The 19,552-nt window shown below is 36.0% G+C and overlaps 1 protein-coding gene across 1 annotated transcript in view; it reads left to right on the top strand.

The window, feature by feature from the left end:
• The window catches only part of LOC140158994 (extracellular matrix organizing protein FRAS1-like), a 233,186-nt gene that overhangs the window by 26,033 nt on the left and 187,601 nt on the right, over window positions 1-19,552 (top strand). The window contains exon 2 of the mRNA XM_072182295.1: window positions 1,071-1,102. Within this exon, the coding sequence (XP_072038396.1) occupies window positions 1,071-1,102 (32 nt within the window). The remainder of the gene's footprint in view (window positions 1-1,070; window positions 1,103-19,552) is intronic.

A 19,552-nucleotide genomic window follows, 5' to 3' on the forward strand; every position in this document is an offset into this window, starting at 1 on the left:
ACATTATTTTGCATACAGACAGGTCTTAAGACTATTTCTTGAATAAACCTAACAATGCTTGATGGATTTCAAAGGGAATTGTCAATGATTTGTGACAATTTATAGGGAAATGCTCTATCATGCACATAGTATGATTCATATGAAGCGTAACAGATGGTGAAAGTGGGATTTGTCCAAACTTTTATTCATGTATGCAGGAGTAAGTTTCAGGGACTGCCTTTTGAGAGGAAGGAGAGCAATCGCTCCTCTACAGCTCCTCTTAAGTTGCATTTGCAAGAGCGATTTATAGCTACTCTTGATGATTTGCTAAATTCTTGATGGTTTAATGGCCATAGACAATCATAGATGGAAAAAGCTCTGCTAAAGCTTTTTTTGAAAAGACAAGAAGAACATTCTACAGCTCTTAACCTCATTTTCAAAAGACAGTCCCTAAAGTTTCCTCTACATGTATATTCAAACAAGTGAGTGAAACTATGAAACAATACACATTTGAGGCATGTATGCTTTCTATGATGAATTCAATGTTTCAGTGAAAATAAGAAATTGAAAGTTGTAACACTTTTCGAAAAATTCACGAAATTATCCAGTCGTCCATACAAAATGTAGGTTAGGGCTCATTATGTTTTGATTATTAAAAATGGATGGAGTGACAAAGATGAATTGTAAGATTTTTTATATTGTATAGTAGGCATGTTTGTACTCATTGTTACTGTTTGTTCTATTTCTTTCCTTCAATTGAATCTGACGTCTGCTGTCAACAACATTATATTCGGGTACTGACAGTTTTACAAATGAGTTTCAAGGGGATTTTGACAAGGGTAACCCATGTTGAACCTCCTCTTAAGTTGACTGTTTATGCACTTGACATTCTTAAAGATTACATAGTTTGTAACATACTTTGTGGAGTGTTGAAGTTTCCAAGATTCTAAGCTTTCATTTACTTACTAAGTACATTTGTGAAATGTCAATAATGGCCTGCAGTTCTGAGAAGATTGACACCTTTCTGACAGTTGAGAAATTTATGATATTATTAACATTTTCTCTTCTTTTTCTATCTTCCGCATCTGCAGGGGCTTGTTACTACAAAGGCATGCAATATTCGGTAAGTAGATCATACTTTTTGTCATACTTTTGCATAAATTGTGTACAGTTTTGGTTGGTACCCGAAAAGTATAAGAACAAGGAACCTGTTTGGACATAATGTGATTCACTGAACCTGCATGCATACCGTATTCTATCTAAATTAATACCTCCAGAGGCATAACATTGTCAAAAAAAGGGGGTGTTTATTAGAAGTGAAATTTCAATGAAAAAACTATAAGACTTTTGGAACCACACATTATCGGAAAATGATAAAAAATTAGATATGAAAGTGCCTTTTACCCTTACGATGTTTACATTCATGTACTATGGCAATTTCGGCATAACTTTTTCAATGAAAAATGATGTCTTTTAGATTCAGTGTGGTGTTCCTTATTGAAAAGTTGCTCCCACAATGCAATCTGATATAGCTGCAGTGAAATTGTGACAGAAATGATAACATTAAATATGTTAAATCAACTCATTTTGGACCCTGTTTCTCCTCCATCCTAGACAAATGGGGATAACTATTTGGCTAGTTAGCATTTGGCTAGTTAAATTCAAAATCAATAGAGGGCGTCCTATTTTGGCTAGTTAAATGTTGGTCACCCAGGCTAGTTAAAATTTTGTCCCTTAGGCTAGTTAAATATTTGTCCCTCAGGCTAGTTAAAATTTTGTCCCTCAGGCTAGTTAAATTTTTGTCCCTTAGGCTAGTTAAAATTTTGTTGCTCAGGCTAGTTAAATTTTTGTCCCTCAAGCTAGTTAAATTTTGGTCTCTCAAGCTAGTTAAATTTTGGTCTCTCAAGCTAGTTAAATTTTGGCCCCCAGGCTGTTAATTTTGTGTCCATCAATGCCAAAGATTCTCAGGCTAAAATGAGTAAATTATGTAGAGCTCCCAAGATTGAGGAGTTGCACTGCATTTTTATGCCTATACTTCCAATGTCATGGTGTAGACTTGTTTTCTTTGATAAGCGGTAGACTTGTTTCAAGTCTTTGGAAGCAAACCAGCCTCATTTTTAATGGCATAGTTCAATAGCCTCATACAACAGTAATTGCTTAAAATGCAAACTCAAGTTGTGGAGTATGAGTTTCTGTATACCAAAGGACGCTCAGTGCTCAAAGTCTCTAACACTAAAAATAAACCCAAAATGGTCTTAAACGCATAGTTTGATAACCTGCATGTAACAAACATAAGCACATAACTCACAATTTGACCTCAAGTTTTGAGGTAATGAGTTTTACACCTAAACACATTAAAAGGTCACTAAAAGAACTTACAAACATTATGAATAGAGACATGTGTTCTATAGATGAGCATGTTTGAAAATTTGCAAGGTCTTATCACCCTCACTAGAAGTAGTACCTCACAGGATTTGTGTTGTTTCAAATTGGGTTTTTTGTGGATTATTGGCAATGGAAAGTTTAAATCATGGACACAGAAAAGCTAATCCATATTTCAATTTCTTTTGTTTTAGTGGACATATAAAGAAAACGTAATATAATCTTACTCTGTTTCTTCTTCATCATCTCCCTCCTCCACCTCTTAGATACTTTTATTAGGCCTATTAAGTGATATTGTTATTGGCCTACCAAATTATATAATGCAAATTTGATGAAATTATGCATTTCAGTTTATTACTATAGTATTCGGAGGAGGGTCTCTGAAAAAGTTCCTACTCCATTTTTTTTTAAAACTCAGACAAGAAAAATGTTTTTATTTTTCTTAGCCCAAGCGTGTCTGTACTGTTTTCATAAGCTGCTTAGAGCATTTTTATTTAAAAGGTGTCCCATGAAAGTGTGCTAAAATTGTTTCCTCTCTACTCCTTCGGCTTGCCAAAAATTGCTTCCCCCATTATTATTATTATTAACGGCATTTATAAAGCACCTTTACTAAAGGACGAAGCGCTGTACAAAACAAATCAACCTTAAGAAGTACAAAAACAATCAAAACCTTTAAAATACACACATAGCATTATTTAGCATAAATAAAGAAATAGTTAAAAACATTATACATGTACAAAGCAATGATTTCCATCCTAAAATAAACGGGAAAATAAATACCAAAATGAAAACAGAAATAATGTACAGAAGGAAAACACTATTATGAAACATAACTGATAATGATATACGCTAAAAACCATTAAAAAATTAGGCAAATACACAAAAACACTTAAAAACCAGGAAAATCAGTTTGCCACCCCCTTTAAACTCTCCCGGGCTTTAATTATTGCACAGCCCCTAACATTTTGTGTAAAAGAAATATATATATCAGACTAATAATTTACACATCTGCAATTTCATGTCTAATTGACGTCCGCGGTCCATAATTGACTAACTCCAAAATTTTCTGTTCACCGTTACCATGGTTACAGATCCAACATTCAACACAATACCCCTCCACTTTATTAAAGTATCAGAAATCTCCTGTCTTGAGACATAATATGACAAGCTGAAATGATAAATATAAACACAGACATCCTTGGGACAAGGGTTTAGCAGCCAGGGCTGTTAAAACAATTAATACCACAAATATATAGATGAGGTGACATGTGTTTACATTTGATACGCCCTCTGTTGGTCTGTGATCAAAACTGTCAGGCACAAAACACTATAGTTTACATGGAAGAAGTTGGTTTTTATTCATTAACTTTGGTTTCAAAGCAAATAATACAAAAATGGTATCAATCTTGTTTATAAATGCATCAAGCTATATACATAATATCACACAAAACTTCAAGGTTTTTAAAAGTTGAGTTTTAAAGAGATTTATGTGGTCTGTCATAGACACTTCTGTGTTATTTTGCCTGCTTTGAAACAACAGAGGGCGGTCTGAATGTAAACATGTGACATCAGAGGGCGTATCAAATGTAAACACATGTCATCCTATGAGCTAGTCAAACCATGGAAGTACTAGAGTACTTCCATGGTCAAACCAGGGATGCATGCTCTGTTCTTTAACCCCAATATACTTGTACAGCATACAATGACCTTTGAGTCTGTTGGGTAAAAAATCCCATACTCTTCAACTTGAGGTCAACTTTGAGCTATATTTAATGAATGGGGATTAATGAATTTGCCACAGGAGATGAGATCATTTTGACAGACACTGTAACTCCTAGTAATGAATAACTCCCCAAGTCCTCCCTCCTTTTTAGTCCGCAAATCCCATCATCATGGTGACAAGACCATGCTGGCCTCACCATGCTCACCTCAGCTTTTGCATACTCAATTCTATATGGATGGTACAAAGCAATTTTATAAATGTTCATCTGATTTAACTAGCCTGAGAGACTAAAATTTAACTAGCCCGAGGGACAAAATTTTAACTAGCCCGAGGGACTAAATTTTAACTAGCCTAAGGGAAAAAATTTAACTAGCCTAAGCGAAAAATTTTAACTAGCCTAGGGGACAAAATTTTAACTAGCCTAAGGGAAATTTTTAACTAGCCTAGGGGACAAAATTTTAACTAGCCTAAGGGAAAAATTTTAACTAGCCTAGGGGACAAAATTTTAACTAGCCTAAGGGACAAAATTTTAACTAGCCTGGGCGACCAACATTTAACTAGCCAAAATAGGACGCCCTCTATTGATTTTGAATTTAACTAGCCAAATGCTAACTAGCCAAATAACAAATCCCTAGACAAATGCCTCATCAAACAGGCTTACCCATGACCATGGTGGTTATGTGCCTGTTCATGTGCACAACTGAAGTCCTGTAAGCTTTCTGACAATGCAGCATTTGATTTGATGACCTCTGTGTTAATCATCAGAGATTTATTCACATTTTAGTTTCATATTAATGTTACACATATAACCATGACATGTTCTGGCAAACTCCATATCATCATATTCATGTTTAAAAATAAACTCAAACTGCAAAATGCAAAAGGGGTTAGCTCAACAATGTGGGAACTTTAAACAGAACTAGAACTTTGATGGAATGTGTTTAATGTGTTAATAATGTACGTCCAGCTGAACTTGGTCGGCACAATTTGCTTGGAGTGGTGGTACAATGTAGGCGCATCCATTTGTAGTTGCAGTGTAAACAATGGCCAGCCCAAGTTCCACCAGGTGTAACTAAAAATGTGAACATGACTAGTGACGAGACTTGCATTTTAAGTAAATGCGTTCCACAAACACTACCACAAGCCAGCAACAGATATTATCGTTGTTGGCATAAAGCTTTAGATAGCAATCATAGCATCATTAGGGAGGTGAACAGACTGACTAGAAGATGCAAACATTGATATTGTGACTCCAAGAACTGAGACCATCAACGGAATCTCATCAGTAGGGATCAGGCCCGTACACAGGATTTTTTGGGGGGGGGTGCTGATTTTGAAAAAGTGGACTTTTTTCGAAGGGGGAGCAATTTTGTGAAAAGTGGACTTTCTTCCCGAAATGTGGACCTTTTTTGTCCAAAAAAGCGTAAAAACCTGATTTTTTTGCTCGCTACGCTCCCAAATTCTGAAATTTTGGGACTTTTTGTACACTTTTGCAAATTTGGGGAGGTGCGGTCGCAGGGATGAAAGGCTTCAATGCACTGATTGCATCCAAGGAGTAGCACAAATGCCTATTTATCATAAGATTTTAAGTAGGAAAATATCAGCATGTAGTCCTGTGTACTTGTAAAATAGGCCTACATGTAGTTTTAAGGAACTTACATGAAAAGCGCTTTCATAACAAAAGGCTGGTACATTCACTGAGAGTACTTGAGGTTCTCTGATCACTTCCATGCTTCAGCACCAGAAGATATCTTATTTACACTTCCCATAATGCATTTTTCCATTTTAAGTTTCTGTACTGATTCTCTATCTAGTGCAACATGGGTCGATTCACTCGGTCGGACATCCGGGAACTTTGTCCCCTTCGTCCCCTTTGCACAAGCGCGCGCATAGCAACCAGCTCGAGAAAGGGGAACTGCACATGCGCACACTGGTTTTACAAGGCTATTTCCCCTTTGTGACGTCAGCCGGACCATGAGAATAGTGACGAAATGCAGGCCTCCAAAAAACTTTCCAAAGTTTTCGGCGACCTTGGAGAACCACTGGACCTATTATGAAATTTCAGGATCATTCACAGTTAATTTAAAAAAAGAAAAAAACAAATCAGAAAAAAAATTACAGTTTGTTATCCTGTATATATGCAAACCATTAACTAATGTTTATTTCTTCATCTATCACATATATTATAGATGCATTGGTTTTCCATGCATTTATAATATGTGATAGATGAAGAGGTAAGTTTACAAAGTTAATGGTTTGCATATTAGGCCTAAGGATAACAAACTGTAATTTTTTCGTAATTTTTTCCATTTTTTTTTCAAATTATCTGTGAATAATCCTTCTAAAAAAATGTTAAAAAAAAAAAAAAAAATTGTTTTTTGAATTTTTTACCGACATCCAATAATCGGTTGAGCCCTAGATGTGATTATACCCGGTATCAATCATATACTATATATATATGTACTATGACTTACGACAAAAAAAAAATGACAACATTGTTGGAAATTTGTGAGTTTTGACAGTAGGCCTAATACTTTGAAATTTTAAGTTGTGTTTTTTTGTGAAAAAGGATGTAAATTTTTATAGAAAACTGTTCCAAAATAAGGCTCAGATTGCACGAGAGAGCATCTAAACCCTGAGAGCTTCCAGGGCCCTTAAGCGGGCCCTGCACCCCCGCATCTAGGACTTCGCGCCTGCGCCCTCGTGATGTCCGCTCCGCGCATTCGCACATAGGCCTATTTCAGTTATTTCACAGAAAATTTCCAGCACTTGTCATTAAGTTCCCAGACAGCAGAAAATTTTCTGGAGGCCTGACGAAATGTACCTCAGTAAACAGAGCACATCCAGATCTTGCAAAAAATGTTTATTTCTTCACTGTCGACCCAACTTTTGCCAGTCTTTGCTCAAAATGAAAACAAAGGTAACCTGTACAAAGTAATGGGTGTGTCATTTGATGAAATGAGGGATGTATCATGTTGCAAAGGATTCTGGGAAGGGTAAAATATCTTCTCTGCTTCAGCACTGAACTAGCTGAACATTCTGGTTTATTGATGATGAAGAGTTAACAACATACAAGAAAAAAGTTTTGCAGAGGTAGCACGTACGGCCCAGTGGTCGGCACATTGGTCGCGAAGTATTCATACTTGGTTGAAAACACACATCTCAAGGGGCGCTAGTACAAATAAACCAATGTAAGGAACAGCAGGTAAACACATGCACTAGGTCATTGCAGAGTTTAGATAGGGATTTAGGAAGTGAACGGCATAGAATAGCATAAATCCTTACGATTCAGATTGTATGTTCGCATGTGTGTGGATTTATTCATTCTTTGATCACAGAAATACTGTGTTTTGTTTCGTAAGAGATCAGTAGAATGTCCCTTTGTTCAGGTGTGCAATTTTGGCATATTTGACTTTGGTGAACTTGAATTTGGTGGTCAGGAAAGGTAACAAAAATATTTAGTGTACACAGTGTGAAGGAGAGGGTTAAGAAGAAAGGGTATTTTGGAACTAAAGTAAATGTGCATTTTACAGTTTGCTGACACTTTTATTTTACAATAGAAGTGATTTTCACTTTCCAAAACTAACATAGGTAACAATGCCTCTACTGATATGTAAGGTGTGCTATGTACTGGTAGATTTAATTTTAAAGCATATGCCATAGGCTTTCAACAACCTATGCTGTAACTTTGTTAAAGGAACTGTATGGTGTACACACATCAAAGAATCTATTTGTAAAGAGGATCTAACGTCATGAATAGGGTTGAGGGGGCCTACTTCTTAAGTCACATACATACGATCCCCTTCTGACTAGAAATACACCCTCTACAGTCAGGATTTGGCAAACCGGAAGTGCGCATCAACCATCGTCATTCTGAATATGTCTATCGATCATAATTAACTAAACCGTCAATCATAAGTAAAAATCTAGGTTTGTTCCAAAAAAGTTAATTCAGTCTGTGTCTACGTCTGAGGTTTGTCACAAATTGAAATGGAGGCCAACATCATACATGTTAATGTACATAATGGGCTCATTCAATTTGCAAATTGTATTTTCTCTTTGATTTAAAAGATGCTTTTCATCTAGAGTTGGATTATAAATTCAAATCCATCTAGGCTATAAACTCTCCCTAGTATCCATTCTAATAATTTCCCAGATTGAAAAGTTTCTACGGTCTTTTCAGATATGGTTGGTACCCCTGATAAATTAGAGGGCGTGTGTTGGGGGATGTGGGACAGTTTGCGATGATAAAATGTATATTTCATATCTGATCAGATTAACGCCTTATCTCACCCATAATTAAACCAGCGATTATAGTTTCAGCTTCATTAATTGTCAAGTTTAGGACCACCAAGTACTGTATATTTTTGTCACCCAAGATGTGTGGTTTCAGATCTGAATTTTGAAGCAAGTACTGACCTAATTTGGTAAAACTATCCATGGTAGTATCAAACCTAATTGTAAGTGAGTGTTGGGAGGATATTACGCTGGAAGGGAAGAAATTGAGGAAATCGTTGTAGGTAATTCAGGACTATTCTAGCAGAGCTGCAGAGATCTGAAGCCTGGACTGATGTAGCCCATGTATATTATGCAATATATTTGTATACGTCTAGTTTTACAATAATATTAGTATAGATTTTTAAAATATTCGTATTTAAATTAAATATTAGTATTAATTAGTTTAGGTTGCGATTTATTGATTTTTGCCCAATATAAGTAATATTTACCATATAAAATTAAAAAAAGTTAAATCTGTCTTTCTTCCTATCTAAAATGCCAAACAGGATCTCCTGTTCTGAAAATGATATATCGAGATTCAAAATAAATATTTCAACATTGTTCCAAAATTGATAACAAAGTACAATTTAAAAAAAGATGATGAAAAAGGATTTTCAAAAGGAACGCAGATTTGACTGAGTAATATACAAGACAATAGTCCATTTACGGATATCTATATAAAATTGAAAATATCTGAACTTAATTAATTTCAATAATGACATAATAATCAATTGAATATCATTCATATAATGTTATTTCTTGTGATTCACAGAAATTTCCTTTCAGAGGTTTAATGTTCAATGCATGAAATGGCATGTCCATGTCAAGATACTGAAAGATTTCAAAATATGAATATGTGTATGGTAATTTATTGGAACCATGTCAAATGTCAGAAATATAATTGGATGAATAAAGGTAAACTTTGATGAAACTGGCTATAATTGAAAGTTGTCTTAGCACCAGTTGTGAGAGGTCATTGGTATGTTTTAACTAGTTATCAACACATAAAGTATGGCGATAAAACATGATGAGAGGTGAAGGAAGGTCAAGCTTGACATGAGCACTTGGAATGATAACAGTGTGCTGGATGATCTTGAATTAGCTCATCCTTTATCACTTGGCATCCATCTTGTTGATAAAAGCAGCCAAAGCTGCCTCATGAAGAACAGAGTACATACCAGATGACAGTTCTATTGTTGGATCATTTGAAACTTCAGAACAGTGTGTCATCTAAAATGAACATTGGACAAATGTCCATTTATAAATCTTCAGTTGGGTTTTGTATCTCTCGGAAGAGGATCTACTGGAGAAAGAGTTTGCTCTACAAATGGGTATGGCCCTTCCTGTGAATTGAGAAGTTGGCAAATGAACTATACATGTAGAATTACTAGTACTCCATGTTGATGAAGCTGCAAGTTGTCCTATTCTCAGAGAGTCATTACCACACCTGCAGTAGGCCTATGTAGCTCTCACAGTCAGTTTTGTAAAGAGTAGGGTAAGGCCAATTACAATTGATCCTTAGTTTCCTGTTTCCCTCGCGCGTCCAAAATCAAGAATGGAAAAATATTTAATTATTTTATTTTTATTTAGGTATTTTCATCTTTTAATTGACTTTTTAATTACTTTTATTTGCTAATTATCTGTTTTTGATCATCTCAACTTTGATTATGAATATAAAACAAGAACATTGTAGGGTCCCTTACTAATATTAATGTAAAAAATCAATTATAAAGGTAAAATAATTAAATCCGTAGTCTTAGTCAAAATGACCAAATGGACTGTTGATAATAGTCACGACCACATTTTCAAAATAAAGAAAGTAATAGGTAATTAATAATTAATAGATAATTAATAATTAATAATTAAAAGTCACCTCTTCCTTTATTTTTAAACTTGAAACAGGAAACTAAGAATTAATTGTGAAGGGCCTAAAATACACTGACCGTCCCAATTTGTCTATGTATAAGTTCCTATTTGAGTACAGATCAGTGCACAAGAGCATTTTTGAAGAATTTTAGACGTACAATGGTTTAGAACCAGAAAGCCATATGGTTTTCATTGTGAGTTACAGCTTTCTGGTTCTCAACCCTCGAAGTAATATTTTGAGCTGCTACGATATGTGGCAGCTATAATTATAGAAGTGTTGCATGAATCTTTTGGTGTCAATTAATCATCTCAGGTCTGGTTTACACTGTTGTTTTAAATATTCATTCAAACAATTTTCTGTGATGTGAAACCGTATTGAGTGATGAAAATTATTGGCAAGCTGATTGAATTGAAACGTGAAATATGTTTAATCATGACATTATATCCATGCGTGAAATAGCAAGTCTGCATACATGTAGGCCGAATAATATTAGTAGTTTAACAAGCCAGTGAAGAATTATACTGAAGATGGTAGAAAATAATTGGGATGGTGTGATTGAAAGATAGCCGCCAGATGAACAAATAAATAGAAACTGGCTATCAACTCCACAAGCTCATTGTCGAAAGATAAAAAAAAACTCTACAAGCTCATGTAAATTAATGCATGTATCCATGTAATTAACAAACAAACATACGCAAGGAAGTGTTACTGTTAATTTTAGGCTGAATTCCATTCTTGGTCCATCTACAATTTTGACCTGGTCATCATTACATTGTTCCATTTCTTCAGTAGTCTTTGTCAAAGACTACTCACAATTTGGGGGGGCGGTCGCACTGTGATGCAGTGAGTTTGTGACACCCCTGGTTTCCAAGAGTGTGTGGTTCTAAGTAGTTTATCTCCCTATAGGTACACTTCTTCTTCATGCACATGTATTGATATTGTTTGGTTTCATCTACTAGTATACAGTTTATTTCACATATCCTTGGGTGGTGCACTACATGTACCTAAAATTTGTACTTGATTCAAAATGCAAAACCGTAAGAATTCAATGAATATTAATATTCTTGGATTGTACTGAAAATTTTATGATGGCAAAAAGAAAATTACCCCTATATTTCAAGAAAACATGTATGAAATATGCATCACCTTTTCAAGAGAAAACATGTGTGGGGTATATGAATAATATATTTCAGGAAAGCTTAATCCTGCATTTGAATTGTGGATAATGTTTATCAAATCATTAGAAAATATCATAGCAAGAATACACAATAGGTTCTACAGCAGTAGTAGAATTGACAAAAAATATAATTATAAAATCTCTTGACATGATGTATTGAAATTATCCTGGCATCAGGGGTTGACTTGCTTCATAATTTTAATGACCATTAGTTTGTATCATGGTCCTTCTTCACTCTACGTTTTTATGGGAATTGACACTCTGAAATTGTGAAATTTCATGATGATTTTTCTTCAATGCTATGTGGACTATTGCAAACTTGTTTTTAAGCTTATATGCTTACTGATGGCCATAGATTCTCACTTATTGATCAATAATCAATCCATGATAACACTTGAGAACACCCACTTGAGTTCTACCATGGGTGATCCAGTTCTACATCATTGGCCAAACTCAATTCAGTCACCTACCATTAATGGCTCTCAACCACTTACCAGTGATACATCATGTACAATTCATTATACCAGGAAGCAACTACTGTCTTTGCGTAGTGGTTCTAATGCATCGCTTACCCACCATGTTTACACATCTATAAAGAACCTTGGAATTTTTCGCAACCGAAGTAGACGCGCAGGTACCCACATGAGACGGAAAAATGTAACAACTGATCTAAACCTGCACAACCAAGAACTGAGTAGTTCTTCTTCTGTTACCATCACCCCACCTGCTCCGTCCCTTACGGACTCTCTTTCCTCATCTAGGACAGATATTGGTGCTTCCATCAATATCTGTCATTGGAATGCTCGCTCCATTCGTAATAAGACAATCACATGCTCTGATTATACGTTAGAGCATGATGTAGACGTCATGTTTCTTACTGAAACATGGCTAACAACCACTGACAATGTTGTAATTGCCGAATTAACACTACCGGGCTACAATTTCCTGACCATCCCCAGAGGTTCGTGTAATTTTGGCGGTGGTCTGGGAGTATTATATAAAGTGGCTCTGAAATTGCAGCTTTTGTCTTCAGATTTTTGTTCTTCTACATTTGAGCATGCCATTATCAGTGATAAGCAAAATAAAGTGATGTATGTGTTGATTTATAGGCCATACCCATCACCAACAAATGGCCTAAAGTTCTTAAAGGAGTTTGATGTCTTTTTGACACATATCAACTGTTATGGCACAAAAACTATAATGCTCGGTGATTTCAATATTCATGTGAACACCCCAGATAAATCTGATGCCAGACATTTCATGTCATCTTTTGATGAAGCAGGTTTTTGTCAACACATCATTGGCCCCACGCACATATCAGGAAACACTTTAGACTTAATTCTGTCCCATCCTGAGGACCGTCTAGTTATGAGTACTAGTGTTGGTGTTCGTCTGTCTGATCATAATGTGACCCATTGTACTCTAAATCTCCAAAAACCTGAAACAACCAATGAAACCCGGTCATTTCGCAATTTCAGGAAGATCGACCATGCTTCATTTCACAGTGATCTTGCCCAATCATTTAATTCAAATATGACTTCCAGTAATGATGTCAATGAACTGACTGTTCTTTATAATGATACTGTTACCAACTGTCTAAACAAACATGCCCCAATTACAAGTAGAAAGTGCAACGCAAGGAAACGACAGCCGTGGTACAATGAGGACATACATGTGGCTCGTCAGTAGGAGAAGAAAGCTTGAGAAGAAATGGCGGAAAACCAAGTCTGAGGTTTACCACCAACAGTATATTGAACAGAATAAACTGGTTAATTCCAAGATCAATGAGTCTAAACAAACATATTACAGAGAACAATTTGATAATGCTGACATTAAATCTACATTCCGCATTGTTAATTCATTATTGGACAATGACAAAAAGATCTTGCCTAACCATGACTCTGAAAAGAAATTGGCTTGTGACTTTGCTTCATTTTTCACAGACAAAGTTTCAAATATTCATTCAAAACTTAAAACAGAACAATGTAAAGTAGATTCAAGAAGTAAAAGTAGTGTAGATAGTACAGTTAAGAGTAATGTAAGTAGTACACCTAAGAATGACTCATATGACCAATCTGTTTCATGTAAACTCTCAAGGTTCAAAGCTCTGAGGGAGGAAGATGTTGTTGATTTGGTGAGTAACTCTAATGCCAAAAGTTGTTTGCTTGACCCTCTGCCAACATGGTACCTTAAGCAACACACTTCTGTTTTTATACCTGCCTTAACACATGTGATAAATATGTCTTTGTCTACAGGTATATTTCCAAATATTCTCAAACATGCCATCATCAATCCCATCATAAAGAAACAGTCTCTTGATCCTAATGATCTAAAAATTATCGTCCTGTTGCTAACATCCCATTCTTGTCAAAACTAATTGAAAACATGTTTTCAGGTGCATTAATGAACATATGGAAGAGCACAATCTAGGTGAGGAGCTTCAATCAGCTTACCGATCAGCACACAGTACCGAAACAGCACTCCTACAAGTTAAAACTGATATTATGTCATGTCTGTATAATCAGCAAGGTGTGTTCCTGGTCCTTTTGGACCTATCTTCCGCTTTTGATACGGTTGAGCATAGCGTACTCGTTAGAAGAATGGCAAATGAGATCGGCCTCTCTGGGACTGCACTAACGTGGTACAAGTCATATTTTGCTGAAAGATCTTCTAAAGTGTGCATTAACGGTACCTTCTCAGACTCACAAGACATGAATTATGGACTACCACAGGGCTCCATTGTTGGACCGGGCTCATTTAAGATCTATACCATACCTATTGGCCGTATCATCAGAAAACATCAAATGTCATTTCACATGTATGCTGACGACATTCAACTTTATACCAGTTTTAATCCTGCGGACACATCTTCCATTCAAATTGCTCTTTCACAGCTAGCTACTTGTATCTCCGAGATCAAACTGTGGATGACAATGAACATGCTCATGTTAAATGACACCAAAACTGAGTTTTTTGTTGCCGTGTCGAGAAATAATAAGCTCAAGATGCCTCCAGTTCACCTTGATCTTGGAACTGATATCATCCATCCTTCCGATACTGTACGGAATTTGGGCATTTTATTTGACACGCACATGCTTATGTCACCGCATATATCCGGACTTTGTAAATCTATTACTTTTCAGCTCCATAACATATCTCGTATTCGCGGTTCCTGGACACAGACTCATGTCATCACATTGTTAGATCTCTGGTACTTTCTCGCTTAGACTACGGCAATGCTCTTCTGTTAGGATCCAACAAAACAGATATTGCCAAACTTCAACGGTTGCAAAATTGGGCTGTCAAACTTATTCATCGCGCTGGCAAGCAAGACCATGCCACACCATATATGGAACAGTTACATTGGCTTCCGATTCATGAGCGTATTGTTTTTAAGATATTGCTCCTTGTTTTTAAGTGTGTGAATAACATTGCTCCTCCATATCTGGGTTCCAACTTACTTAATTACACACCTTCCCGCACTGGACTGCGCTTTCGTCTGCAGATACTACCCGGTTAGTTGAACATACCATTCACTCCAGGAAACTTCAATCCGCTGCTGACCGATCTTTTTACTTCGCTGCTCCAAAGCTATGGAACCAACTTCCAGCAGCCCTTCGTTCTGCAACATCTCCTCATATATTTAAGAAGAATTTGAAAACATACATGTTCCCATATTGACTTGTCTTTGTTCATTCTTTGCTCTATAGTGTTTTATTTTATTATGTATCATCACACCCGCTGTGGTCTTCATGAAATGGCGGGCTACAAAAGCCTTATTGTATGTATGTATGACTTTATAATTTGCTGACAATAAAACTTAAATTTGATTACTTGCTTGAATACACTTTGGGAAAATTAGAAAAATTAACTTGATCCAAACCTCTTTTTACAGCCAATTTAAGTTTTGATTGAACTGAAATGAAATCAACATATGAGATAAATTGCGTGGAAAACATGAATGAATTACATATGAAATTGGTAAAGACAGCCGCAGCACGCTCTGTTCATGTGGGCAGTTTTATGCTTACAACATTTATTTCAATCAAGAAAGTGATATTTTATTCTGTGGGATCAAAGTAAAGCTAAAAGTTTTTTCAAGTTTTATTAAAACTTCAAAAAAACACAAGACCGCAAGGCAAGACCGTATGACCCTAGTTAATTGTCTAACACAGCCCAAGTTTTGTGTCGGCTTCAAGCTTGACAAAAGCTATTAAGACATCACAATTTAGTTCAGTAAATTCAAACTCGCTAGTGATTGATTGATAAAATTATCAAATTGGTGGTGGTGTATTGAATTGTGAGGGGTCTGACCCGTTCAATAGAAAGCCAGGAAGTAAAGTTCAAACTGAAGTTCACCGATTTTTTTTTAAAGACAGAGAACATTTTGTTTGCACACTGTCAGTTATTATCAAATGTAAAGGAATTGTTCTTTGATTATTACAAGTAATTAAGCTTAATTTAATTTCTTGTTTGGGAAATTTACTGAGGCGTTGCTAAAATGGAGTATGGAGGTCGAGGGCAGTGTTGTTTTAAGGGCTTTTGTTGTTTTGTGGCAATGGCTATGTTTGAGCAAATTTTACATTATGTCAAGTGTAATGGGATTACAAGCTGATGGCTTAAGATAAAATTTTTTGATCCTTTCAACAAAAGTTTGCGTTATTGTTTGAGGGAGATAATATATATAGCAAATGTAGGGTATATACCTATTTTAGGGAAAAGGATTTTGATGCAGATTGCAGGCTAAAGTGTGATGTAAATGAAATATTGGGAACAGTTTATACAGGTATTATGGAGCCAAATACTGATATTGACCTGGATTAAGATTTATCCAACCAGTTGGTCAAAAGCTGGTTAATTAAGAAACCAGGCATACAAAACAATATTGTACAATTATTTTGATTTGTCAGATTTTAATATTCAACAGGTGAAATAGAATATCATTTGGAATGCTGATTGCAGAAAATCTTACAAAATAAACCAGATGACTATGCAATCACTGCAATAATGCAATGAATTAGGGCCTACTGCAATTTTCAAAACAAACTTTTGTAAAATTGGTTTTAATGCATATATGCCAGAAAAGCTTGTCCTGCTTTATAATTATGCAGATGAAACTTGCAGAAAATTTCTGAAACTTGGTCAGATCATGTGGGCACTGTGTATACATGTAGTTCTAAAAAGACAACATTATTTCTACATGACCTGCAAGTCAGCTGAGGAGCCTACATCAGGCATTGAGTTTTGAAAATACTAGGCGTGCAATTAATAGCACTCCTTGAAATGTTAAGGTGAGCAATCAGGTGTGCTATAAACCGCACTTGTGAAGAAGCTAAGGCTCTGGCAGATTTTACAAGGTGAGCTATAAATCACACTCGGATGAACAACTTAAGGTGAGCCATCCGCGAGCGTTGCACTCGCTCACCTTAAAATTCAAAGCCTGCTACATGTATGTTCTAACATTCCGTCATTGAAAACCTGTAGAAAACCTGTTTTTACAAAAAGCTTGGAGTCATTTGCTTTTACTAGATCTTCTAGCTCAAACTAGTATACATTGTATGTATCTCTCCACACTGAAAATATACTTTAGTCAATTGACAAATAAAAAATTGTCATACGGCATGTCTAAAACGACAAACTATAATTTGTCATGCAATTTGTCATTCATATGCACGACAAACTATAATTTGTCATGAACATGAACCGTATGACTAATTTTGATTTGTCATGCAAAAAGTGTCTAAAACGACAAATTTCTGAAATAATTTGTCATGCAAGAAAATTAATTTGTCATGCATGAAAATTAATTTGTCATGCTGAAAAAATAACTTGTCATGCTTGCTTGTTTAATTTGTCACTTAACAAATTAGTGACAGTGATTTGCCACCACGCCGCCATTATCAGCATAATGATAGGCCTACATGCAATAAGCATGCAGATGATTATTCATGAATCCGTTCGTGAAATTAGTCATCTGATCTATAGCTAGGACAGGAAAGAATTTGTTTTTTTGCCATGTTTCAACTGTAATAATTTGCACAGTGACTTTTGTGCACGGTAAGCTTAAGTGCAGTACGGTGTGCATGTGTGGTGCCGTACATCAATCATCGTGTCAATGTTTTCATGGTTTGGTCCAAAATTTCAGCCTTAGTTGTCACATTTACAGTGCACAAAAGTCACTGTGCAAAATATTACAATTGAAACATGGCAAAAAACAAATTCTTACCTGTCCAATAGATCAGATGACAAATTTCACGAACCTGGCTTCACGTATATCGTCTGTATGCTCATGTATGCTGGTAATGGCGACGCGGTGTCTTGCACGTAGGCTCGGAAACCTGTTGCTTCTAGCTAATTCGTCAATGGAACTTGTCAGCTATAAAATTTAATTAGTCGTGTTCAACAAAGTTTGTCGGCACGATTCGTCATACGTGTATTAACTTGTCAATTCTTCATCTCCTGACGAACTGGATTCGTCATGACCAATACATATTGTTCACGCAGATTTGTCAATCATTAAAATTTGTCAATCACTAATTTTGATTCGTCATGCGAATGAAATGATTTGTCTGGTAGTTTGTACAATTTGTCGAATAGATGTGATTATAGTCAAACGACAAATTACCTTGAATGACAAATTTATATCCCCTGTTTGACAAATTTTTCATCGAATTTGACTAATTGTAATTTTCAGTGCATAGATACATATAGTGAAGGAGGGTCGGTCTTTGATATTGAGAAGCATCATCTGTCACCCCTTGTTGTTGGTCATTGTCCACTTTGTGACAGGAAATCGTTCAAGTTCACTGCCCATCCTAAATGCCAATCACCAAGATCAAAGTGACCAGCTATTCCCCTGGTCAACATCAAACTTAAACTAAGTAAATTAAAATTTAGGGATCGGTAATGAGTCTATTATGAGGTTGCAATGGTTGGTAAAACATAAATTATTCAGTTTGGTTTCTGGAAGAGGTCAGAAAGTGTAGGCCTGTTTGGATGAAAAAGTTATTAACTTAATAACAATTGCAAGCTTCCTTGGCATCAATTACTTAATCATTTCTCTGATAATTTCATTACATTTCTATTAGTTGGGTAAATTGTTTGACACATATTTTAATTGAAGTGAACTCTGTAGCATGATTTGGACAAAGCATTTGGACAGAATCCACCATATGCCCTCTGTCAAGGTACACTGTCACTGACTTTGCCCCATACCTTTTGGACCTCTTCTCATCTTGTCCACGGTATTTGTTAGAGCTATCACCCCCGGAATGGTTCCACCATTGGGTAGAGCCTCAAACTGGCAATAGATAGGAAGAGAAGAATTACCGGTTCATGACTTTGTATAATGTTATAGTGGTTCAATTCCCAGCTATGTACATTGTATGTTGACAATTCAAGGGGTTCTAGGCAGCCTCCAAGTTAATGATCATACAAGAAGCGAACAGGATTATGAATTTGTAGTTAGCATTGATATCATTAAAGTGTGCATGCATCGCACATTATGTGATGATGCAATGACATGTAGGCATTGGCCGGGCCAGCGAAACCAGCTGTGGCTACAGGTCTGTGATCGTCAGCTTCGATTGCGAGGGGTCCAAGCGACTTCTTTGTTCCCCGCTTTGTTCATCTTCGCTCCTTTTTTGTTTATTCTCTCCCTCCTGGTAGAAAAAACCCTGGGTGTTAGGGTTAAAGAGTTGCAGCTTCTCCATAGTAAGTTCCCGAGTAAGTTAGAGAACACATACAGAATATAAAATGTTAGGGATTTCATCCAAATTCATTCCCAACACTATGGGCTCCAAGTTCGTATAATTTCAACCCAAATGTCTTTCTTTGTTTATTATGACTCTCTTATGAGATGATTCCATGTGCTACCTCTCCCTTATGAACTCCTAACCTACATCATGTAACATGAGGATCTAACATGATCTGTGGTTAATGTATAAGGGTTACAATCCCACCAGAGCCAATTTGAAACAGTCAAATTGATTGTTTTGTCCCGATTTGTTGCATTTAAAACCTGCTGTGGGAGATGGGGAGATCTGGGTCTTGAAAGCAGGAAAGCTTTACTGACCTATTTTGTTTGTGAGAAAATTTGAATAGAAAGCACAAAATGAGACCAATATAATGTGTGATACCAGTTTAT

The sequence above is a fragment of the Amphiura filiformis genome, chromosome 8 (assembly GCF_039555335.1).
Source record: "Amphiura filiformis chromosome 8, Afil_fr2py, whole genome shotgun sequence".
Taxonomy (NCBI): domain Eukaryota; kingdom Metazoa; phylum Echinodermata; class Ophiuroidea; order Amphilepidida; family Amphiuridae; genus Amphiura; species Amphiura filiformis.